Source organism: Schistocerca serialis, chromosome 7 (genome assembly GCF_023864345.2).
Source record: "Schistocerca serialis cubense isolate TAMUIC-IGC-003099 chromosome 7, iqSchSeri2.2, whole genome shotgun sequence".
NCBI classification, from domain to species: Eukaryota; Metazoa; Arthropoda; class Insecta; order Orthoptera; family Acrididae; genus Schistocerca; species Schistocerca serialis.
This window is the reverse complement of record NC_064644.1, coordinates 584544834-584571397: the sequence shown is the minus strand read 5'-3', so window position 1 is coordinate 584571397 and position 26564 is coordinate 584544834. Positions and strand designations below refer to the sequence as shown.

General features: G+C 40.1%; 1 protein-coding gene across 6 annotated transcripts in view; it reads right to left on the bottom strand.

Annotated features, from left to right (window-relative positions):
- LOC126412160 (trans-1,2-dihydrobenzene-1,2-diol dehydrogenase-like) overlaps nucleotides 1–26564 on the bottom strand; it is a 103102-nt gene that overhangs the window by 31295 nt on the left and 45243 nt on the right. For all 6 annotated transcript variants that reach the window (XM_050081624.1, XM_050081622.1, XM_050081625.1 and 3 more), the window contains exons 3-4: nucleotides 6548–6839; nucleotides 116–365 (exon numbers count right to left, since the gene is read on the bottom strand). In XM_050081624.1, coding sequence (XP_049937581.1) covers nucleotides 116–365; nucleotides 6548–6839 — 542 coding nt within the window. The remainder of the gene's footprint in view (nucleotides 1–115; nucleotides 366–6547; nucleotides 6840–26564) is intronic.

Here is a 26564-nt window from a genome sequence, read left to right as displayed (position 1 = left end):
ATCAGATATGCTCTGATTGGATGCTACTTTAGATGATACGATCCTGCAAGATATAAAACATGCCTGTCTTTCAATACTACTTCATGCTACTGTAGAATGCAATGAAATTACATACCTTTAAACTGCCTTTGGTCCCAACTATAAATCCTTCATTAGGGAGATACGTTCGAGCATTTGTACTCAGCACTGCTGTTTTACCACCTTCATATGTTAATACACAGGCCATGCTATCATCACATCCAAATTCATTCAAGTGTCCAAGAGCAACAATATTTTTTGGGTGTACAGGACCAAATACGAATATAGCGAGCTGTAGGCAATAAACTGCCAAATCAAGTACAGTACCACGACCAAGCTCCTTTGATCTACAATGAAAAATAATTAAATGTGTTATTAATTTGCACCACACTGGCAATGTGTTAGATGTATTTCAGAATCATATAAATAAACAAAGGTAATCTGCACTCTTACAAGAACTTCAACCATTAAGATGAAGAATTAGTGAACATTGTATGAGAGAGTATTTCTATTTATGGTCTCCACTTTTGGTGTAAATGATATTTGACAAATTCTGAATGGTTGTTGGCTTGATAGCGTATGCTTTAGATTTTGTTTGCTACTACAGAGTTCACCTTTGGCATGTTAGTGTACAAGATGTCCTGAAAGCAGCTAAGTGCTCAATGCAAGCATTTTTGCCTGTGTGTTTACTTATTATGTTTACTAGCTGAGTTTTGGTATTTCATTACTGTGTGTGTGACATGAATTGGTTTCAAAACCCTAACAATATTAAGAAAAGGAAAGTTGCTATTCACCATATAGTGGAGATGCTGAGTCGCAGATAGTCATAACAAAAACTGCTTTTTGTTGCACCTATCTGCGACTCAGCATCTCCGCTATATGGTGAGTAGCAACTTTCCTTTTAGTAATATTGTTACATTCCATCTTGTATTTTCCATTGTTTGATTTCAAAAACCTAAGTAATTTCAACTCAAATTCAAACTTGTTTTTGTGTTAATTGTATCAAAGCTCATAAACGTCATGATATACTTAGCATTTTGACCACTGCGTGTTACAGAAAACATATTTCATAACATACCATCAGTTGAAATCTATATATGTGCTACATATAATTTTACTAGTAGTAACCTAATAAAGAAAAAGGGTTCGCCCAAAATTTTAGTGTATATCTACATGTATCATCAGTATAATCACATATTTTTGCAAATTTTTGAAAGAAATGAGTGCTGCACATAACATAGTTCAAAAGAAGTCAGTGTTTATGAGTTACTGTTACTGTAGCATACATTATAACTAACAGCCATGTAACTGGCTCTTTTTACTGATCACCAGACTTGCTGCAGAGGTATTCAAAACTTTTGAGAAAACCTCAGTTTTGCTATAATCAATCTTCCCTAATTATAGTATCTTCACTGGATGGATCATCCAACACTCAACTGGGACAATTACAGTTTTGTAAGTAGCGAGGATGACAAAAATCCTATGAAACACTGCTAACTGCCTTCCCTGAAAACTATCTAGAATGGATAGTTCAGAAGTCTACTCCATGATGGCAACAGGAGACCCAACCTCTTTGGGCAGGTCCACACAAACTGAAATTAGTAACCATGAGACAGTCATAGCAACAATGATTACCAAAGTGTGAAGGGGGGCTAAAACAAGTAAAAAGATTTAAATGTTTTGCTAACTAGATAAAGAGGTGGTAGAGTCATCATTTAGCTCTGGACAAGAGCAAGTAGGAGAACTGTCGCTCAAGTTTAAATGAAAAGTTGACTATGCACTGTTCAGATATGTATCTAGTACAATAGTTCATGAATGGGAGGGACATTCTACGATAAACAGTCACTATAAAGAAACTTAAACAATAACAGACTACTACACAATAGATGTAAAATACAGCATGTGGCTATAAATAGGGAAATGCAATGCATGAATCCTTCAACAATTGCTTTAGCAGAAAATGCAAAAGATGCAACAGTGTTTGCCCAAATATCAGGTGCTACATTGAATTTTCTGTGCACAGCTTCCAGAAATAACAAACACCTAACCCAGTTTTCACAACAATTTCCTGATGTCAAGAAAAATACTGAAATCAGTAGTTTTCAAATGTTTCTTTACAGAGGAAAATCCTGCGTCCATCTTAATTCTCACACTACAGCAGCAAAGACGATAGACACAGACATTAGTGTCAATATTGTTGCAAAACAGCTGAAATTATTAAAACCAAGTAAAGCTCCAGGGTCTGATGGAACCTCTATCAGATTCCACACTGAATTTGCGGCTGACTTAGCTTCTTTTTAAACCTTAACGTACTGTAGATCCCACAAACAAAAAACTATGCCTGGAAGTTTGAAGAAAGCTCAGGTGACACCTATCTACAAGAAGGGCAGCAGAAATGATGATGTTTGGTTTGTGGGGTGCTCAACTGCATGGTTATCAGTGCCTGTACAAATTCCCAACCTTTGCTCAGTCCAAACTTGCCACTCTCATGAATGATGAGTACAATACAAACGCCCAGTCATCGAGACAGGTGAAAATCCCCGAACCCGCCGGGAACTGAACCTGGGACAGCAGCAGAAATGATCTTTTAAACTACTGCCCAATATCATTGATGTCCATCTGTTGTAGAATCCTACAACATACAATGAGTTATCTGTAACAGAATGACCTCCATGCGAACCAGCATGAATTCTGAAACATTGACCGTGCAAAACCCAACTTGAACTTTTCTCACACATCATCATGAAGGCCATATGCCAAGGCAATCACTTGTGGGCTGTATTTCTTGACATTCAAAAAGAATCTGACAGTAATACACCACAGTTTGTTAATTAACTATCATTATATGGGATATAGAACAAAATTTGGGACTGAATTGAGGATTTCTTAAAGGAGGATGCAACAGGTTTTTTTGCACGGACAGTCTTTGGCAGAAACAGAAGTAAATTTAGGCACGCACCACAAGACTGTATTGGGACCCTTGCTGTTCATGTCGCATACTGACAACCTTGCAGATAACATTAATAGTAACCCCAGACCTTTCACTGATTGTGTAGTGGTTATTTATAACAAAATACTGTCTGAAAAAAGGCCTTACAAATATTCAGCATTGATAAGATTTGTCAGTGGTGCAAAGATTGGCAACTTGTTTTAAAATGAAATTGAATGATCACACAGGCTCAGCCATACATAAAGCAAATAGCATAATTTGGTTTATTGGTAGAATAGTATGGAAATGTAATCAGTCTACAAAGAAGATTGTTTACAAATAATTTGTGTGACACATCCTAGTATTTTGCTCAACTGATGGGACACATACCAAGAAGGACTAACAGGGGATATTGAACATATACACAGAAGGGCAACACGAATGGTTGCAGGTTCATTTGATCTATGGGAGAGTGTCACAGAGATGTTCAAGTAAGTGAACTGGCAGACTCTTCATGACAGATGCAAACTATCCCATGAAAGCCTAGTCACAAAGTGTCAAGAACCATTTTTAAGTGATGACTCTTCGAATATACTACTGCTCCCTCAGGAATCGCAAAACAAGCTAATACTATTTATAATTGAATGGAACAGGAACAAGCTGTAGTAATTGTTATGATAGGAAGTACTTTATGCCAAGTACTTAATAGTCATCTGCTGGATATGGATGTAAATATAGATTTGAGAGAACAAAATCCCATGTTGATAAAGTGGGAAAATGGGGTGGCCATTTAACATTACCACATTAAGAAACACGGCACTCTGGAGACAGTCAGCATAAGGTCCCATGGGTGTTCTGGCCGTGTAAGCAATTGTTCTATCCCGTTGGAACCACACCTACAAATAGATCATAATGTGGCTCACTTATAGCACTACAAATTGTTGCAACACAGCGAACTGATAAGACAGAGCATCGCCTGCTCCATTCTTAAAACAATAGTGTAAAAAATATTTTGCTCAGACATGCCACACCACACAGTAACTTTGGCATTATGAAGTGATGATGCTTGAAATTGTTAAGGGTATACAGGGGCAATACTTTAAGGTTGATTGTCTGCGTAGCGCAAAAATGAAAAGTGGTCTCCTCACATATCATGAAATTTTTTGAGAGAATCAGGTTAGACGTTTGTTATCTTTAGAAGCTACGTACATAAAATGCAATGTACCCCCAGATCTCCAGGCAAAACCTGTTGAGTCACTTGCAACTTATCTTTTGTGGGCTCCATTTAGTATCCACACACAACATCTATCCTCCAGTCTTGCTGGAAGAGTTAGTTAAAGACCTCACCAACAAAGTGATCTTGCTGGAGTTACCTTGATAGTAGCTCTCACTGCTGCAAAGTTATCTGGACTGTGAACTATATGAGGACTACCAGGAAAACCGATGTTTTAAGCAGAAGCTGTTTACCTGAACTGCTAGACTCAACTTATAAGTGCCTTCTACTACAAAACTGGTCCCATCCACCTGATGTCAGATCTGTATTATTATGAAACTATTATCACATTTGAAAGATGTTTCAATTGCAAAAGCATGATGTGCATTCATCCAATGCTTCAAATGCATTGGTTACAGGAAGCAGAGGTGGGTCGAAAACCAACACAACTGCCAAGGTGGATAAAATCTGCTTTCAATAACAGTGCTTAAATATTAGCAGTCTACAAAGCTGTGACTACTGCTGGAATGACACGGTCTTTCAAATAATGTACACTGACATGAAGTTCAAATTCTTTATGTTTAAATATAATGTTCAAAATGGGTTAATGTTTCTATCACACGTTGTACAACATTCTAGAACAATGTTTCTCGACCTTTCTCAGATCCATTACCCCTGAACAAGACTGCATGTCACCTGATATCCTAACAAAGCTTAGTACACAACTAACTGCTAGATCAAAGGAAAAAAAATTAACACTACTAATTCTGAAGCTATGAAATACAACTAAAATTTAGTTAATGTTCAAACAAATATAGCTCCTACGCTTTTGCAGCTTTTTTAATGAGCAAGGAAATGGCGACCACTTGGGACATTTGGTAATGTCCATTTCTCCTTTTTCTGTATTATCAGTTTGATCTCGGCCAATGTAAATCACTCAAAAATCTACTAACACATATTTTAGTTTTGGCATATAGAATCCATATACTTGAAGGTTTAATAGATTTTCACCAAAAACCTTTCATGAAATTTGTTACCACTTGTCAATCTATTTTTGGTATGTTGTCCTTGCAGAGACCAAGGCATTGTATTTTGACTTGAATTTCACATTCTTGATCATAAACGCTTTTTGTTTTTACCCCTTACAAAATTTCATAATATATTCAAGGGGGTATATAACCCCAGACTGGTAACCATTGTACTATAACATTTAATTTAATAATCCAACAATCACATTTTGTAATGATGTGTCTGTCTTTAGAAAGACTGTATCTTCTCAAAGTAAGTTAATAATACTTCATAAAGTTGCTAAGTTTCTGTGTTGAGTTTCACTGAATGGCAAACACAGACACAACATGTTCTATCCAAGTCTTACATCAATTGCCCAGTGTAATATGCTGTATCAGCATTGGTAAATGCAAGTACACAACATTTATAAAAGCAGACAATTTCTGACATGGAGCTTGAGCATACGCTACATCTAATAAGCAGGGAAATCAAACACTTTAAAATACTGGAGTGATGGAAATTTCATAGAAACAAAGTTCTGCTGGCTTCTGCATAAGAATACTCTCTGAGATACTTGTGCACCCAAGATTTACTTGCCAATTTTTATCCTATTAGGTCCTATGGTATCTCATCCAGGGTTAGCCAAAGGATATTTTTAACCTTTAAAATGCCACCAGAGTGATCTGACATGTTAGCTCATGAATTTAGTACTGGCTATTGTCACAGGGTGTAAGAGTAGCAATATTGACACACCACTACAACATATATTTCCTAACAGGATCAGATTTTAATAATGAAAGCTAATTCAAAACAAAGTGCTACATATTATATGGAAAGGTGATTGAGTGAGTTGAACTGAACTTTGATTAACTAATGTACAGTATTCTCTTGAGTCAATTTTGAATAAAAAAAGCCTTAAAAAATTTAAAATGTAAGCAATGAATTTATAACAATTCTAATCTATTTTTTAGTCTCAGTAGCACATTTTTTGATACAGGACATGTTTTGATCCTCTCTGAATCATTTTCAGATCTATTTATTTGCACCAGAAACATGTCAGATCTGTGTCAGAACATTATATCGGAGTACTGTACACCAAAATGAGGTTCTGACCAATGACAAATGAGAATTGTTTTACAGTTGTTCTCTTGTGATAAATATGTTGGCTATAGTGTACACAATAAACCTAAGATTTTTAAATTTTAGGCTGAGGCTTTCACATGCAGGTTTCTGGAAGGACCTGTAGGAGAGGTGGGGTGGGTGGTGGGAAAGACAACGCACAATGTTCAAAACAACTGCTAAAACTGTTTATGTAACTATGCAATTAACACTTAACAATAATAAAAGGTACCAGCAGTAAGGATAACAATATTTTTTACCTTGGGCGGTCTTCCTTCTCCAAAGGAACACCAAAATTCGCTATGACCTGGACAATGTCACCCAATGTACCTGCATTCATTTCCCTCCTAAGCATGGCATAAGCAGGAAAACAACGGGACCAAACTGCCTCCATTAAAAATAGCTTCTTCTCTCTTGCCAATGCAATGAGTTCTTTTGTTTGCTTAGAGTTAATAGTGAGTGGCTTTTCACAAAGTATAGGTTTTCCATTCTCCAACATCAATTTTCCAACATGGTAATGTTGTGGATGTATGGCTCCAATGTACACAACATCTAAAAAAAAAAAAATAAATAAATGACAGAACAATTTGATGCATTTAACTATACAAAATGAGTCCGATGAGTTGTCGAATATTTCTGCAAAACATCTTAAAATACACAAACTACCCCAGCAGTGGGTCAGACCTGAAACCAACTGCTGAATCTCTCTCAAATGTAAAATGGTGCACATCCTATAAACAATTCACCTTATGCTACTATCTTTAGGAGAGATAGGAGGGAAAAACTGAACTATGAAATTAAGAAATTATAAATGGAAACCCGGCTTAAGCTCAAGAAGATTCAGGTCATTGAAATCAACAAATTCCGGAAGACAAAAAATTACTGCCTTGTGTCCAGATATCCTTTTTTAGTTTTTGTGCCGGATGAGCACCTCACATTTTGTCGAGCACATAAACACATATAAGACAATACCTGTGTAACAAGTTCAGTACATCTACACAAGATGTTGGTTGTCGCAATGTGGTATCTCCCAGTACCTACTACAACCTACATCCTTCTGAATATGTTTAGTGTATTCATCTCTTGGTCTCCCTCTACAAATTTTACCCTCCACACTGCCCTCCAATGCTAAATTGGTGATCCCTTGATGCCTCAGAACATGCACTACCAACCGATCCCTCCTTCTAGTCAGGTTGTGCCACAAATTTCTCTTCCCCCCAATTCTATTCAGTACTTCCTCATTAGATACGTAATCTACCCATCTAATCTTCAGCATTCTTCTGTAGCACCATATATCGAAAGCTTCTATTCTCTTCTTGTCTAAACTATTTATGGTCCACATTTCACTTCCATACATGGCTACACACTGTAAAATACTTTCAGAAATCACTTCCTGATACTTAAATCTATACTCGATGTTAACAAATTTCTCTTTTTCAGAAATGCATTCCTTACCATAGCCAGTCTACATTTTGTATCCTCTTTGCTCTGACCACCATCAATTAGTTTTCTCCCCCAACAACAAAATTCATTTACTACTTTAAGTGTCTCATTTCCTAATCTAATTCCCTCAGCATCACCTGATTTAATTTGACTACATTCCAGTCTCCTCTCTTGCTTTTCCTCCTTTCAAGACACTGTCCTTTCCATTCAACTGCTCTTCCGGGTCCTTTGCTGTCTCTAACAGAATTACAATGTCATCTGCAAACCTCAAAGTTTTTATGTCTTCTCCATGGATTTTAATTTATACTCTGAATTTATGTTTTGTTTCCTTTACTGCTTGCTCAATATACAGACTGAACAATGTTGGGGATAGGCTACAACCCTGTCTCACTCCCTTCCCAACCACTGCTTCCCTTTCATACCCTTCGACTCATAACTGCCATCTGCTGTACAAATTGTAAATAGCCTTTTGCTCCCTGTATTTTACCCCTGCCACTTTCAGAATCTGAAAGAGAGTATTCCAGTCAACAGTGTCAAAAACTTTCTCTATGTCTACAAATGCAAGAAACCTGGGTTTACCTTTCCTCAATCTGTCTTAGAAGATAAGGTGTAGGGCCAGTATTGCCTCGTGTGATCCAACATTTCTATGGAATCCACACTGATCTTCCCCAAGATCGGCTTCTACCAGTTTTTCCATTCGTCTGTAAAGAATTCGTGTCAGTATTTTGCAGCCGTGACTTATTAAACTGATAGTTCGGCAATTTTCACACCTGTCAACACCTGCTTTCTTTGGGATTGGAATTATTTTATTCTTCTTGAAGTCTGAGAGTATTTCGCCTGTCTCGTACATCTTGCTCACCAGATGGTAGAGTTTTGTCAGGGCTGGTTCTCCCAAGGCTATCATTAGTTTTAATGGAATGTTGTCTACTCCCAGGATCTTGTTTCAACTTAACAATTTCAGTGCTCTGTCAGACTCTTCACACAGTATCATATCTCCCACTTCATATTCATCTACGTCCTCTTCAATTTCCGTAATATTGTCCTCAAGTACATCACTCTTTGATAGACCCTCTGTATACTCCTTCCACCTTTCTGCTTTTCCTTCTTTGCTTAGGACTGGTTTTCCATCTGAGCTCTTGCTACTCATACATTCTTCTTCTACCGTATTTCTTTCCCCTGTATTTGCTGAAACTTTCTACAATCTCCTTTACCCACATCCCATCTCCTTAAATTCCTACCTTTTTGCAGTTCCTACAGTTTTAATCTACAGTTTGTAACCAACAGATTGTGGTCAGAGTCCACATCTGCCCCTGGAAATATCTTTCAATTTAAAACATGGTTCCTAAATCTCTGCCTTACCATTATATAATCTATCTGAAATCTTCCAGTGTCTCCAGACCTCTTCCAAGTATACAACCTTCTTCCATGATTCTTGAACCAAGTGTTAGCTATGATTAAGTTATGCTCTGTGCAAAATTCTACAAGGCGGCTCCCTCTTTCATTCCTTACCCTCGGTCCATATTCACCTATTACTTCTCTTCCTTTTCCTACTGTTGAATTCCAGTCCCCCCATGACTATTAAATTTTCATCTCCCTTCACTATCTGAATTTTTTTTTTTAAAATCTCATTATACATTTCGTCAATCTCTTTGTCATCTGCGGAGCTAGTTGGCATATAAACTTGAACTTGTGTCTATCTTGGCTACAATACTGCGTTCACTATGTTGTTCATAGTAGCTTACCCACAATCATATTTTTTTTATTCATCATTAAACCTACTCATGCATTACCCCTATTTGATTTTGTATTTATAAACCTGTATTCACCTAACCAGAAGTCTTGTTCCTCCTGCCACCGAACATCACTAATTCCCACTATAACTAACTTTAACCTAGCCACTTCCCTTTCTAAATTTTCTAACTGACCTGCCTGATTAAGGGATCTGACATTCCACACTCCGATCTGTAGAACACCAGTTTTCTATCTCCTGAGTAGTCCCTCCCCAGAGATCCGAGGACGCAGTCATCACTTAACCAAACGGTAAAGCTGCATGCCCTCGGGAAAAATTACAGCTGTAGTTTCCCCTTGCTTTCAGCCACGTACACTATAGATTTACAGGAAATGTGGTAATTTTGTGAGGTACGGTACTTAATGTGCGTTTTGTTTCGCGTTATACTATACAAAACATTTTAAATGCAAAAGTGCACATAAATTTCACCTGAAAAACTCTTTCCTTGATTATAAACTTACTTTATAACTTATATACTTAAGATAGTGATGTGAAACTGATACCATCTGCTTAAAAACAATGTTTATTTTTCCCAAATGTCATTTTAAGTTTCTGCAGTATAGTGTAGTGCTCAGAAAACCAGAAAGGTTTTCCAATGACAAAAGCTGCTTTCTCTCTCCTCTGTTAGGGTGAGACCAGGTTACTACAACCAATGTAACAGATTTCAGGCACCATAAGAAAAAAAGAACAGAATGTTGAGGTATGATAATTAAAAGTGATACAACATGCTCCCTACCTTTGAGATGTGTGCATGGAAATAGTAATGCGACATAGTTGAAACTGATAACATCATGGAACATCCCTCTTACATTTGTGTCTCAATTTGCCTTAGTTTACTATTGAGTATTTTTCATTTAGACCCACCAATATCATGGTTAGTATAAGCACTTAGCATTGCATTAATCTTAAATTTCTTAAGAAATTAATAAAAGATTTGCAACTGTTAAAAAAGGTGACTATAATAAATATAAACTTACGGCACAAAGTCTGGTACCACGTGCCATGGAATTTGAATCCGTGCCAGACGTCATGGACGTCGAAGACCCCTAGAGGTCTCTGCACCATCGTGCCGTAAGCTGTGGCGGCGTGTGCCTCTTGGCCCGCATTTAGTGTGAGGGCGCCACAGTGGAACACATGGTTCCACCGGCCAATAGTGGTGCCCCCGATAGAGTACATAAGTGCCTATCTCTCGCTCAGCCAGCCAGTGTAACCTTGCGTACGTCTCTGGACACATCACCTCGCCTTAGACCACTTATTTACTTTCTTGTTGTGTGTACGAGTGGACGTGGTTGTTAGGTTTTCTTGTGACTCAGTTGTTTCGATCTTGTTGATGTTTGTTCTGTCCTTCTTTGGTCACATCCCTCCTCTTCCGTTGTGTTGTTGTTCGCGGGCCACTCCACTGGTCCCACAGTGCTTTCCGTTACTTCAACCCCGCGACTGCTCCAGTCACCATTACAACACAAGTGTTTCCTTAACATTGGAAAGAAGTCAGTGACCAAGTCCCAAGCAACCAGTAACTCTAAGAAGTGATACACACTCTGGAAACTGAGACTTCTTGGCAGATTAAAACTGTGTGCTGGATCGAGACTTTAATTTGGGGCCTTTGCATTTCGCAGTAGACTGGTACAGGACTTGCCTGCAAAATGCAAAGGTCCCAAGTTCCAAGTCTCGATCCAGCACACAGTTATAATCTGCCAGCAAGTTTCAGACTGGCACACACACTGCTGCAATGTAAAAATTTCATTCTGAAAACCCTGAAAACTAATGATATTGTGAAGAAACTCTGTCTCTGAGCAACTGAATGACTGGAACTATGGCAAACATTGAATAAAGATAGTAAGAAGTTTAACATGACAATTTTCTCATGATAAATGAGGGGTTTGTAAAGAAAGAAGCACTTGTGGAGTTGAGTACATTTGCTAGCAAGCAGAGTTTTCATTTACACAAAGGATTTACTACTGCCATTCAATAAACACTGCTCCCCAACTTTTGTCTCAGTTCATGCTTGTCCTTAGGCATTAGAGTTTGATGACAATATAAAAAAATATTCCTTTTTACATGTACTATTTTTCTACATAGTGCCCATCATGTTTTGTGGCCTTACATCAGCATTGCTTGAGAGCATGTATTCCTTGTCAGTATACTTTCTTTTCTTGTGCTTGCATCTATGTTTTCACTGCATGAAATACTCTCATCATCTTTGAAGTGTATTCTACATAGAGAATCCTTCAGAGGCACAAACAGTTTGAATGTTCTTGTTGCTAGGTCTAGGCCACAGGTTGGATGAGGCAATGATGTTCAACCCAATTCTGCAGTGTGTTTCCTGGTTCTGAGACTTCCGTGTGGGCATACATGGTTGTGTCGAGGCACGATTTTGTTTAGATTCTTGTCACACTCAACACTTCAGAAATGGTTCTTGAATTTGTTCTGTCTTCATACATGCCTCTGAATTAATGGTTGACCCCTTTGGCAACACATCCACCAGAATGACATCAGCACTATCCCAAAACATTGTCACCATGACTGCCAGCACAGGGAGGTGCCTTTAATTTATTCTTTTTGGTAGCTGAGAATGGTGCCACTCAGTTTTATGGATGCTGAACAGGCAGGTTTTCAGCACTCTTACACTCATTAAAGCAAACGAATGCAAATAGAACCTTTAAAAATCTTGCATACCAATGAACTAAAATTGACCACACAATCAACCCATCTCAAATACACTTGCACAATTCACAAAAGTGTAAAACTCAAACCACATTCATTTGAACATTACTTAAAATAGAGGGTAGATCCATTGGCAAATCTGCCGCGGCAGATAAAACACTGTCCAATAAAATGTTATGAAAGGAAAGTTGCTACTCACCATATAGCGGAGATGGTGAGTCACAGATAGGCACAACAAAAATTACATTACATTCTCCGATAGGGTTTCGAGTTCCTCTCATCGTGCCCCGAAATGAGAAATGTCCTACCCACTATGCCCCCCCCCCCCCCAAAAAAGCGCTATTCCACCGTCCACCGAACCTACACAGTATATTTGTCCATCCCTACACAAACCCTGCTCCCAACCCCTACCTCATGGCTCATATCCCTGTATAACAGACCTAGATGCAAGACCTGTCCAATACATCCTGCAACCATCACCTACTCCAGTCCAGTCACAAACATCCCCTATCCCATCAAAGGCAGGGCTACCTGTGAAACCAGTCATATGATCTACAAGGTAAATTGCAACCACTGTGCTGCATTCTATGTGGGTATGACAACCAACAAGCTGGCTGTCTGCATGACTGGCCACCGACAAACTGTGGCCAAGAAACAAGTGGACCACCCTGTTGCACAGCACGCCACCCAACAAGACATCCTTCTTTTCAATGACTGCTTCACAGCCCGTGCCATATGGATCCTTCCCATCAACACCAGCTTTTCCGAATTGTGCAGGTGGGAACTTTCCCTGCAATATATCCTACATTCCCGTAACCCTCCTGGCCTCAACCTTTGTTAGTCATTGTCCTCACCCATTCAGCCCCTTTCCAGCACTACACAGCCCTCATTCCACCATCACACCCAGTCTTTTTACTTCTCTCTGTTTCCACTACTCCCCCCCCCCCCCCCCTCCCTCCATCTAACCTCCCAACTGCACATAGCTGCCCTACCCTGTCTCCATCTCATCCCTGTGTGCTTCCCACCAGCAAGTGTCTGTCGCCCTACCCTAGTGTGTGTGTGTGTGTGTGTGTGTGTGTGTGTGTGTGTGTGTGTGTCTGTGTGTGGGGGGGGGGGGGGTGTCTATTTTTGACAAAGGCCTTTGTGACAGTCTTTTTGTTGTCTGCAACTCCGCATCTCTGCTATATGATGAGTAGCTACTTTCCTTTCATAATATTGTTACATTCCATCCTGGACTTTCCACTGTTTGGTTTTTGTACAATAAAATGTGACACACAGGGATCTATTTGCCATAAGCACCAAACATTGGACAGTCCTCTCGTTGGAGCAAGAAGCCATGCATCATAGGGCTGTGGCCTATGCAAAGACAAGGAAGGAGAACCTTGTCTCATTGATGTGGCTGAAAGGATGTACACCATGGTCACACTGTGGGCTGTATTAGTCAGAGCTTATTGTTACTCGAGCCACTCAATTTCCCACTGATGCAAGACACTGGATCTCAACAGTGAAGCTATAGCATGCAGAGGAATGGCACACTGAAATAGCTGAGGATCACGACATGCCTCCTTGGATGCTAGATCCACCTTTTTGTACCCATGTGCCCTGGTACCCAGCAGAAAGACATCTTCTTCCCCAATCATTGTGGTTGGAGGAAGGCATCCTGTATGTTCTGGACTACTTTATCTGCTGTGTACAAACACTGTAGAGAGTGAGGGGCACTCAGAGTCTCTGAACAGATAAGAAATTTAGCACTGGAAGAACATCTCATCTGCTCCAGTGCCTGCAAGATCACATATAATTCTGCATGGAAGACAGCAAGGCTTGAGTCATATAGACCTTAAGGACACAATCCCAGAAAACAACAGAGCAATGAATGAACATCTGTAAAGACAGCTATACAGTTGTGGTGCTCATATAAATTGTCAGAAAATATTGCATTAAAAACAGAAGCAGGAGTGCACAGTGGCAGATGGTTAAAACCCTGGATTTTAGGTTGGACTTGCTCTACTCCAAGTGACTCCAGCTCATGGATCCCAAATGGCCTTGTTGCTCGCGCACAATGGGTGAATAGGTGCAACAGAGGGGTATACCGATGCCTCTTCTTTAGTCTTTTTCTTCTTCTTGTTTATCCTGGCTTCTTGAGATGCCTTGTGAAGAGATACGATACAACAAGTTCCGTAGTGGTATCGGACAATCATGAAGTTACACAACAGTTCATAATTTAACTTTTGAAACTGCCGGTTTATTGGCATTTATGGAAAGAGAAACACTCTCATACTTTCATGCGGTCAGCAAACTTCCTGTAACATTTTGTGTGTGTAATGGGCCGTACTACATTGCAAATCATTCTAATGAATTAATTAAGCTGCTTTACAGTGTTGTTAGGCAATGTAATCAACATGGTGATGTGTGTTACAATTAAAACTGGACAACGATATTTTGAATAAACTTTCAGTTCACTTTTTGGTCAAACATCAGCAGTTTTCTCAAAATTAATTTCTAACTTCATGTATTAAGTCAAAACACATTTGCAACTATTACACACGATTTATTGGACAGCTCGATCAGCACTGGCGTGTACTGTATTCCAAACTGAGTGCACAGGTTTCACTTTTCCCTAACGGGCTAAACGACTCTTTTGTAATAATGTGATGTGTCTATCTCATGTAAAGTTTAAATGAAACTGGATTTACTCTCCATTCAGGTCAAGATCACAAAATAAAATTCACCACATAGGTCAGCGAAATGTGCACGTGCTCTTTTAGCACCCAAAGTGATAACTCGTCTCAGAGTAAAAGCCACATATAAATTCTCACTTTTTTTTATGCATACAAAATTCAAAATACCTTTATATTAAACAAATAAATTATGGTATGTAATTACTAATTAAACATTTCAGATTCTGAATAAACTTCAAGAACTTGTATTTCATAATCAATAAAATTTTATCGCCTGAGAGAAATAATTAGTTTGCTAAGACGGATCCAGATTACAGTCAAGTTGTGTCTGGATGATGTCACAAATCGACACTTGTTTGGAATGAACGAAATACCTGTATTGAAAAATACTGTCTGTTGAGTAATTTACTGACTTTCATAACAAATTTGGTACCCCCCGCATCACTACACAGCCCCCCAATCTGTAATGTCACAATAAGATCGAAGACTTTACAGGATTCACTGAAGCGTGCTAGGGTTGTGTACTGTGCTGTTATAGCTTAGTTCAGCCACCCCAGGATTCATACCACACTTTGTAACACACACTTTACATTAAATTTTACATCAATAATTGTAAATGGGGGCCTAACAGAAATTGCCCATTTAAATGAATCTTCCTTTAAATACGTATCACTTCTCTATGGGAAGTAGGCTCACTCCAGTACCTCGTTTTATTAATGTATTTCTTGAAATACTGTCTTAATGGACCTTTATTTACCATAATAAAATTCCGCTTGATACACCACCTTTCGTAGCCTCTCGTGTTTGCTGCTCGACCAGTACTTCGCTAGGAAAAGTTGTTCAAACTCCGCACGTGTTTTACAATTCTCACTCGCTTCTGCAGCCCACAGTGCTGCTTCACCTTTGATCTTGGACACGATAAATTAAAGTCTATCATGTTCAGACCAACCGCGAGGAAAAATACGCTTAAAATTGTTGATGAAAATTTTCGGATGGATGTCATCTTTTTCAGTCGAAAAGGTAGGAAAGTGTCTACTTTTGAATATGCTTGTCTCAACCTTTAAAGACGACAAGTACCCCCTTTGGACAAAAGTGTCGTTTTCATTTCCATAACGGTCACAAAATTTATTGGGTGGATTCCCACAGCAGTTACATTTTACTTCACTACAGGATTTATTATTCCTAAGCCTGTCTTCAAATAGTGGTCTTTAGTCAATACATTTCGTGAAGATTTTTGTTCTAATTCTGACAATTTACAATTTGTTTCACTATGCCACTTAGGTAACTGTTCAATTACTTTATCTTTAATAGCCTGAAACTTTTCCTTAACTACCTCAGCTTATTTCAACTCAAGAGTGGTATTGACTCTCTTCGATTTCCTTATTTTTAACTTCTATCCACTCAGAAAGATCATCATCTAATTTTTTAGTTTGGTCCTCTAAATATGCACTAAGTCCAAACACATTTGCAACTATAATACACGATTTACTGGACAGCTCAATCACACACTGGTGTGTAACGTATTTCAAATCGAGTGCGCAGGTTTCACTTTTCTCTAATGGGCTTAACGACTCTTTTGTAATAACGTGATGTGTCTATCTCATGTAAAGTTTAAATGAAACTAAATTTACTCTCCATTCGGGTCAAGATCACAAAATAAAATTCACCACATAGGTCTACGAAATGTACACGCGCACTTTTAGCACCCTAAGTGATAATTCGTCTCAGAGTAAAAGCCACACACAAATTCACACTTTTTTTTATGCATACAAAATTCAAAATACCTTTACATTAAACAAATTATGGCATTAATTACTAATTAAACATTTCTGATTCTGAATATACTTCAAGAACTTGTATTTCATAATCAATAAAATTTTTTCGCCTGAGAGAAATTATTAGTTTGCTAAAACAGATCCAGATTACAGTCAAGTTGTGTCTGGATGATGTCACAAATCGACACTTGTTTGGAATGAACGAAATACCTGTACTGAAAAATACTGTCTGTTGAGTAATTTACTGACTTTTATAACAAATTTGGCACACCTTGCATTGCTACAGGGGGACATGTAACAGTATGGTATACGGGTGACAAGTGGCAACTGATGGCTTGCTGTTGCAACACTGGAGAAGGAACAGAAAACCGCAACATTGTCCACAAATAAGAAGCACTTTACAGGACCCCTTACTGTGGACATTATACTGTTTGTGGCTATGGCCAAGAGGGTACCACTGAAAACACTGCCCTGAGGGACATCATTCTCCTGCTCAAAATGATCGGACAGTGTATTACCAACTGAGATCCTAAAAAACTGCTGACAGGAAAGATCGTATGAAGTTGGGGAGGTGGTCACAAAAGTCCCATAGATGCAGCTGTACAAGAATACAGTGTCTGAAAGTAGTATGGTACACCTTACGGATACCAAAGAATATGCCGATACAGCGATGTTTACACAGGAAAGCTTGCTGAATAGCTGCTTCCTTTGCTGGACTATTGACTGAAATCTCGAGAATCCACACTGAGAATGGCTAATGAATTGCCTGGTCTCTAACAACCATACCAGATGACAATTAACCATTCGTTCTAGGATCCTTCCTACAACAGCTGATTAAGGAGATACTCTGATAACCAAGGGTTTTCCTGGTTTAAGGAAACATATCAAAATTGCCCCTCTCCACGAGCTGGAGAAATGACCTGAGTGCCATACCACATTAAAACATTAGATGAGTATTTACTTTTTGACACTGCTGCCAAATGTTAAAGCACAGTACCAGGTTTGATTGTGACTGGGTACAGTTTCATGAGTCTCAGACAGTGCTGATTCCACCTCCAACATGGAGAAAGGCAGTTGTAAGACTCAGAATTGTGGGAGCTGAAGTCCAGTTGCACGGTAGCGGCGAAATGCTGGATCTTGGCTGGCACTGGCAGTAGTTTTCACAAAATGCTCTGCCAGCGTCTGAGCGATGTCTCCAGGCATTGTTTGGTGACACCCCTGTTTTAGCACTGCTGCTATTGGTAAATGACTGTGTTTACTGGAAATCCTCTGGATGGCTTCCCATACTTAAGCAGAACAAGGGGAACAATTGATAAGAGTCTATGAACACTTCCTATGACCTTTTCTTGCTCTCCTCAATTACCCGTCAAGCCTTGGCTCTTACGACTAGAAAGACTATGAGGTTGTCTGCTATCAGGCAGAATTAGAACCATCAAAGAGCTGCATACCTCTTCCACGTTGCTGGATGGGATTCCTCTGTCCATCAAGGTGCAGGTTGCCTCCAAAGATGACTTGAGGACTTTGGGATTGATAGGTCAGTGGCATCAAAGACCACTTGTGTGATATGGTCCACCCATTCCTGGACGTTTTCGCAGTGTGTAAACACACCCTACTGGCTGAATAGCACCCATTTAGCCTTGCTGACCATCCATTTTGATAGCTTCTCTTCAGGGAATGCTCCATCTAGTATGTGAATGCAGAGTGGGAAATGATCAATAGAATGCAGTTCATCAATGAACTCCCACTGAACTGAGTCTGCAAGGGCTGGAGAGCAGTAAGAGAGGTACATGGCTGAGAATGACCCAGTAGTAGTACAGAAATGAGTGTGAATACCTGGGCTGAGGATGTACAGCTCATAAGAAAAATGAGACTTTCCAAAACCAAAACCCAAAGGCAAGTAGAGGTCGATCCCCACAAGACATGATGGGCACTGAAGTCCCCAGTAGGAAAAATGGTCATGAGAGTTGTTTCACAAGATCTATTAGGGCCTCAGAGTCTATTGCATCTTGCAATAGAGGTAGGTATAGCAAGGAAATAGTGATCCTCTGACACACATGAATTTCAACAACTGCTTGCAGGTCAGTAGCCAGTGGGAGAGTAGCAGAGTGATGCACATTATTGACAAACATAGCAACCTCTCCCTTAGCACTGTCCTCAGTCAGTTCATCCTTTCGGCGAAGGGCACAGCACTGTAGCACAGGGGGGTCAATGGCTTTAAAATGTGTTTCTTCTAAACACAGGTACAGGGGGGCATAGCTGTGCTAGCAGTTTCAGTTCCTCTGTGTGTGTCTTGAACCCAATAATGTTCCACTGTAATATGGAAGCCATCTATTGTGGGGTTGTACTTTCGCCCTATATTTCTTCCATTGGGGAGGGCATTCCTTAATAGCTGTGGGCTCATTCCTCGGGCAAAATGATTGGCCCAGACCGACATCAAGGCCCATCAGCTCTATACCGAAGAGTCAAGAGAGATGTCCGATAGGATGACATTGACATCATTGGACTGTTTACTTTCCAACTCCATCAGTGGTGGATGGTTGGCCTTTGATTTTTTGCCATGGGTAGGCTTCAAGAGCCAAAACTGCAGCAGTAGTAGTTGTAGTGGTAGTGGCAGCACAGGACAGTGGACCAGAGTGAACCTTTTGAGGACCTGGGTGCTCTGCAATGTTAGCAACCACAGACTCGTCTGACGTTTTGAGAGGAATTGTAGGCTGTGAAGTAATTGCAGCAGCACAAGTGCACTGACAAATACAGGTACTAGTGCTAACACTAACTACCTCTGTTTGTGTAGCAGCATTGGTTTTCTGTACTGGCTGATTAACAACCAAAGCACAGGAGGTAGCAAATGCTGGGGGATGCATGGCCTTATAAATCTTCTTGGCCTCACCATAGGGGATACATCTTGTGGTTTTGATCTCCTATATCTTCTGTTCTGCAAGCAAGACACAGCAATCCCTATTCCAGACAGGGTGAGCCCCAGAGCAATTCACACTTTGGAGGAGATGAACATCTGAGTCCTTCATGGGCAGCCTTACCACATTTGCCACAAGTGGCTTCTACCTTACATCCAAGGGTGGTGTGCCCAAAGGGCTGGGATTTAAAACAGTACATTGGGTTGGGGACTTAGGGCTGCACAGTTAACAAAAGAAAAACTGCCTTAATATTTTCCATCAGTTTTATGCTATTAAAAGTGAGGATAAACGGGTTGGATTTAATCAAATCACCTTCCAACTTTTTCATAATATTCATGTACAAGGGCCTATTCAGCTTAAAAGTCTTCTTTGGGGATGTCCACGATGTCTCTGCACATCACAACACCTTTACTGTAGTATAATGTAGTGTGGAGCTCAGTTTCAATGGCATATCCCTCAAGGATTTTGGCCTTCTGAACGTTTTTCACTAACAGTGTCCCATTTCATAACTGCTTAACTGATTTTAAAGAATCTCAATCCCCTCTAAACCTTTTTGTATGTAAAAAGGTGACACTTTTTTTGAAATTTCTCTTTCCTTTTAACCAATAAAAACACACACTGACCAGCAGCATGTGTTCTGTTACTAAAGACATTAGAATTTTTTATATCCCTGAATCCAGATGAATAGTAAATGAGCCCTCTTATTTGATAGGGTTGGTTGGTACCTCTACCAGCGGCCCACCCATTCCCCTTGGACGTAGAAGTTCAAAGGATCCATCTCAGTCCCATGAGCAGCTAGGGAAATCAAAGTCCAACTAGACAGAGTCCTGTGTGCCTAGTAAGCCTTATACAACGGAGGTGCACCAGGTTGCCTAAGAAACTGCCTACTAATGACTGTTCCACCTCAACAGCCACGTATCTCATCAGCAGGCAGCACAGTTTGAGATTGAGGATCTTTAACAGGTTTTTACCATCATTGCAATCGGGGCAGTCAAGCCAAGATCTCTGTTCCCTTTGACACACAACATTCCACTGCCGTGATATACAGTGGTTGCTGAAGCACGCCCAGAGCTTACGGTGACAGGGGAATCGTGGCACTTACAAATCCCCAGCTCAGGAACCCCGGAGTAAGCAAGCCCGTACTCAGCAAATGAATGCCGAGCACCTGAGGCTGGTCTGTTGCGAACATTTGTGGAACACACCATGAGCACACCTTTGAATATCCATGAGTCTCAATTATTTCACATGCACTTGCAATGCTCACTAATGGCTGTAGAGCCAGTTGTCAAGTTGCAATATTCTGGTCTGCAAGAATAATGGCTTCAGCATGATTCCCATGTCAGGAGCAGCGGTTGTACTGGGATGTCTCAAATGTGGCCAATCAAGTACCTTACTTTCTGCACTTCCTGATGTTTTAACTCTCTCTATCCATCGCCCAGCAGTGCTCCTATCAACTGTGTCATTACCATACACTGCACACAAACACTTATGGATGTTCATCATGGATTCTTTTCCTGCAACCAAGAATTTAATTACAGCAAGTTGCTTGGAACAAGTGTCTTATGTAGACGCCATTTTGATGTTAACTATGGCTCTCTCGTATGTCAGAGTTGTTCAAAACTTCACACACACACACACACACACACACACACACACACACACACACACACACAGAGAGAGAGAGAGAGAGAGAGAGAGAGAGAGAGAGAGAGAGAGAGATCAAATTTGAAGCAAATAAAAGGACGTTTTCCTATGTATGTTAATGGTCGGGAAGAAAAATGGGGTGGGGTTATTTATTGAATGACCCTCGCAGTTTAGCATTTTTCTCGGCCTTTTTTGTGAAGAAATGAGTATTATCTGGGTATTTAACTATGTTTACTACTGTTGGCTAACTTATTCTAAATGCATATCTGTTGAGCATCAGTGGACTTAAGATTGTATCTAGTGACTGGGTTGGTGTTACATTCCAAGTTGTACATATGAACACACGGTACAGATGGACAGGGACTGCAACTGTTGAGTGTGGATACAAGGGGAATTGGTCACTAGCTGGAAACAATCTGAAGCTGTGTTGCCCATAGCTGTTGCTCTGGGCCATGGTGGTGCAGAGGAAACCGAGATGAATGTACTGACACCTCCAGTGCCTATGGAGCACCCAGAATCCTTAGCCACAAACAATCCAGAGATGATAGAGAGCATCATGACTGATACAGGGATTAGTGATCACAAGGTCTTTGTAGCTAGGCTCAATACCGTTTCTTCCAAATCCACCAGAAACAAAAGCAAAATAATTTTATTTAAAAAAGCGGATAAAGTGTCACTAGAAGCCTTCCTAAGAGACAATCTCCATTCCTTCCGAACTGACTATGCAAATGTAGACGAGATGTGGCTCAAAGATATAGTAGCAACAGCAATTGAGAGATTCATACCTCATAAACTGGTAAGAGATGGAACTGATCCCCATGGTACACAAAACAGGTCCGAACGCTGTTGCAGAGGCAACGGAGAAAGCATGCGAAGTTCAGAAGAACGCGAAATCCCGAAGATTGGCTAAAATTTACAGACGCGCGAAATTTGGCACGGACTTCAATGCGAGATGCCTTTAATAGGTTCCACAACGAAACATTGTCTCGAAATTTGGTAGAAAATCCGAAGAAATTCTGGTTGTATGTAAAGTACACAAGCGGCAAGACGCAGTCAATACCTTCGCTGCGCAGTGCCGATGGTACTGTTACCGACGACTGTGCCGCTAAAGCGGAGTTATTGAACACAGTTTTCCGAAATTCCTTCACCAGGGAAGACGAATGGAATATTCCAGAATTTGAAACACGAACAGCTGCTAGCATGAGTTTCTTAGAAGTAGATACCTTAGGGGTTGCGAAGCAACTCAGATCACTTGATACGGGCAAGTCTTCAGGTCCAGATTGTATACCGATTAGGTTCCTTTCAGATTACGCTGATACAATAGCTCCCTACTTAGCAATCATATACAACCGCTCGCTCACCGATAGATCTGTACCTACAGATTGGAAAATTGCGCAGGTCGCACCAGTGTTTAAAAAGGGTAGTAGGAGTAATCCATCGAACTACAGACCTATATCATTGACGTCGGTTTGCAGTAGGGTTTTGGAGCATATACTGTATTCAAACATTATGAATCACCTCAAAGGGAACGATCTATTGATACGTAATCAGCATGGTTCCAGAAAACATCATTCTTGTGCAACGCAGCTAGCTCTTTATTCGCACGAAGCAATGGCCGCTATCGACAGGGGATCTCAAGTTGATTCCGTATTTCTAGATTTCCGGAAAGCTTTTGACACCGTTCCTCACAAGCGACTTCTAATCAAGCTGTGGGCCTATGGGGTACCATCTCAGTTGTGCGACTGGATTCATGATTTCCTGTCAGGAAGGTCGCAGTTCGTAGTAATAGACGGCAAATCATCGAGTAAAACTGAAGTGATATCAGGTGTTCCCCAGGGAAGCGTCCTGGGACCTCTGCTGTTCCTGATCTATATAAATGACCTGGGTGACAATCTGAGCAGTTCTCTTAGGTTGTTCGCAGATGATGCTGTAATTTACCGTCTAGTAAGGTCATCCAAGGACCAGTATCAGTTGCAAAGCGATTTAGAAGAGATTGCTGTATGGTGTGGCAGGTGGCAGTTGACGCTAAATAATGAAAAGTGTGAGGTGATCCACGTGAGTTCCAAAAGAAATCCGTTGCAATTCGATTACTCGATAAATAGTACAATTCTCAAGGCTGTCAATTCAACTAAGTACCTGGGTGTAAAACTTACGAACAACTTCAGTTGGAAAGACCACATAGATAATATTGTGGGGAAGGCGAGCCAAAGGTTGTGTTTCATTGGCAGGACACTTAGAAGATGCAAAATGTCCATCGTTTTGTATTATCACGTAATAGGGGAGAGAGTGTGGCAGATATGATACGCGAATTGGGGTGGAAGTCATTAAAGCAAAGACGTTTTTAATCGCGGCGAGATCTATTTACGAAATTTCAGTCACCAACTTTCTCCTCCGAACGCGAAAATATTTTGTTGAGCCCAACCTACATACGTAGGAATGATCATCAAAATAAAATAAGAGAAATCAGAGCTCGAACAGAAAGGTTTAGGTGTTCATTTTTCCTGCGCGCTGTTCGGGAGTGGAATAGTAGAGAGATAGTATGATTTTGGTTCGATGAACCCTCTGCCAAGCACTTACATGTGATTTGCAGAGTAGTCATGTAGATGTAGATGTATTGCAGCAGCTTCTGATTCTCTCATCCTGGCCTGTCGACACTCACCTGATGATGAATGGTGAACAGTGGTGGGTTTGCAAATCTTTGGGCAGAAGATGAAAGTAGTTGTTGGCTACACAGTTGCTCCAGTACACCTTAAAAACAGATTTGAGGCATTGGCCACTGCTGAAATACATCTAGGCCAGCAAGGGATGCCATGTTGGAATTGGAGCCAATCAAACTGAAAGATCCCCTTATGGCAATAGTTAGCATGTCAGGAAGGAAGAACAGTGTCCACTCTGTTAGCATGGCAGAAGGTTAGTCCAAGATATGGAGCAGTGACACAGTGCACTGGGTGTACCTGACTGCAAATCATGGTTCATGCTGCACAAATGAAGGCTGGCAACTAGGTTCAGAGGTCGCCCTTGGTTCCTAAATTTGTGGCTGGCTGCTTGGGTGAAAAGAGCTAGCCACGCATGCAGGGTGGAAACAGGATTAGCACTGTGTAGTACTGTCAGAACAGTTTACAGTCCTCTGGTTTGGGAATGAGTGGAAAGCTTAAACAAAAGGTTCTGACATTGCTATGATGTCTTGGATGCAGATTTCTTGACCTCTGCTATTGTGCTATTGCATGGAGTATTGTAAGATCCCTCTTATTAGACCAGGTGTGCACTATATGCAGGAAGGAGCTACTGGAGTAGCAAAGTATGTAGGACATGCACATGTGGTTTTTCAATATAAATACATCATTGCACAATGAGGTATATTCTGATTTCAGACACAGAAGACTATCAATCCCATTAATTAAAGAAAGGAGAAAGGAAATCGGAGAAAGGAAACTTTACATAAGTATCAGTTAACTTAAGAACATCTATGAAAAGTTACCAGAACCAGCCTTACTTATAAATGGCACTAATGTTCTCATAGCACTAGGGGCAAAAATCTAGCTGAAACCACATGTTATAGCAATGACATTCTAAATTCTGATTGGAGTGTATATTGAAAAGACAGGTGAACACTGGTTGTTGAGGGAATTGTAGCCATAAATAATACAATAACATTTAGCGAGGTTAGTTTAGATTTTGAATGCAAAATAATTTGGGTGAAGATAAACATTACAAAGGAAAGGTAGGAAGCTGTTTTGGCTTAGCAAGTGTGACAAGAAGCAGATTACCACAGTGGTCAACACAAAACATTCATTTCTCATATTAAAAAGGTTGAGTATCAATGGACGAAGTTTAAAGCAATAATGTACAATATGCTTGGACTGAAAAGTGCCGAACAAAGTTGTGAGGGATGGGGAAGCCCAGCTGTGGTTTGACGGTCATGTCAGAAAGCTACTCTGAAAGCAAAGAGAAATTCAATGGAATTTTAAATGTAGCCAAAGCCTCACAGAGAAGGAGGAAGAAAAGGAAACTGAATGAAGGCTAATTTAGCATAAGGAGAGCTATGTGCGATGCATTCAATGAATGTAAAAGTAGTGTTCTACCTACCAATTTGACCGTTAAATCCTAAGAAATTTTGGTCTTATGTTAAATTACTAAATGGATCAAAGTCATCTGTCCAGATACACAGTGACCATAACGACACTGAAATGGAGGGTGACAGAGAGAAGATCCAAACCACCACAGTCCTTTTTCCACAACTGTTTCATTGAGGAAGATACACCACAGTTCCTCCCTTAAATCATTGCATGAATGTCAAAATGACAGATAATGAAAAATGTGACTACATAATACAAAATCTATTGAAATCACTCCAGAGAGGTAAGGTGACAGAACCTTGTTCCTCTTCTAGCAGCAATGTACCCTAAGTTGCTGAAGGAGCAAAGCATAGCCAGTGACTCGCGAGATATGCAGGTCATTCCTCTTTACAGGAACAGTTATTGAACAGACACACTAAACTATAGGCCCACATTGCTGATGTCAGTGCGTTTTAGAATTTTGGAAAACTTTTCATGCTCCCACACTGTGACCTTTCTCGAGACCAACGTGGATTCTAAAAAAAAAAAAAAAAAAAAAAAAACCACAACTCGGCTTGTTCTGTTCATTCATGAGACTCAGAAGGCAGATACCAGCACCTGGGTTCATGGTGTGTTCCTTGAAATCCAGAAGGCACTCTCAGTTCCAAATTGTCTCCTAATGAATAAAATAGCCTATAGAATATTATACCAGCTTTGTGACTGAAGAGTTCCTAGCAAATGGAACATAGGTTGCCATTACTAACAAAGAGAAATCTTTGGACATAAAAGTAACTTCAGGCATACTCCAAGTGAGTGTTTTAAGACAGGTGCTGCAACCAACTCTCTTGTGTACGTCCACTACCCAGATTCCAGTCAGACAGTACTGTTTGCGTCATACGGCTTTTTACCCCTGAGACTGGCTTCTAGCATTTGGCATACCGTTTAAAGTAGATTATGTACATATTTCTGATGTCTGAACTGGTGTTCTATGAAACATACATTTCCTTGCTGTTTTGGAAGGTTAATACGTTACTATTAAGATTAACTCTATAAATCATTTAAATTTATTTGGGAATCTATATCACGTGGGATTCTATAGCATCTATTGTTAAACTGTTTGCCACATACCGATTATCTTCAAGCCCCCAATTAGCGTGCGTGTGATATGATCAAATGTTGCAGTCCCTAAAAAAGTTTTCAACTTTTCCACATCTTTGTGCAAGAGGAAACAAGTACTGACTCTGTAAACACAATATCGTTGTTGTCTCAGCCTCAGTTTTGTTTCATTTATGGATTGTGTAATATGATTCATTGCTT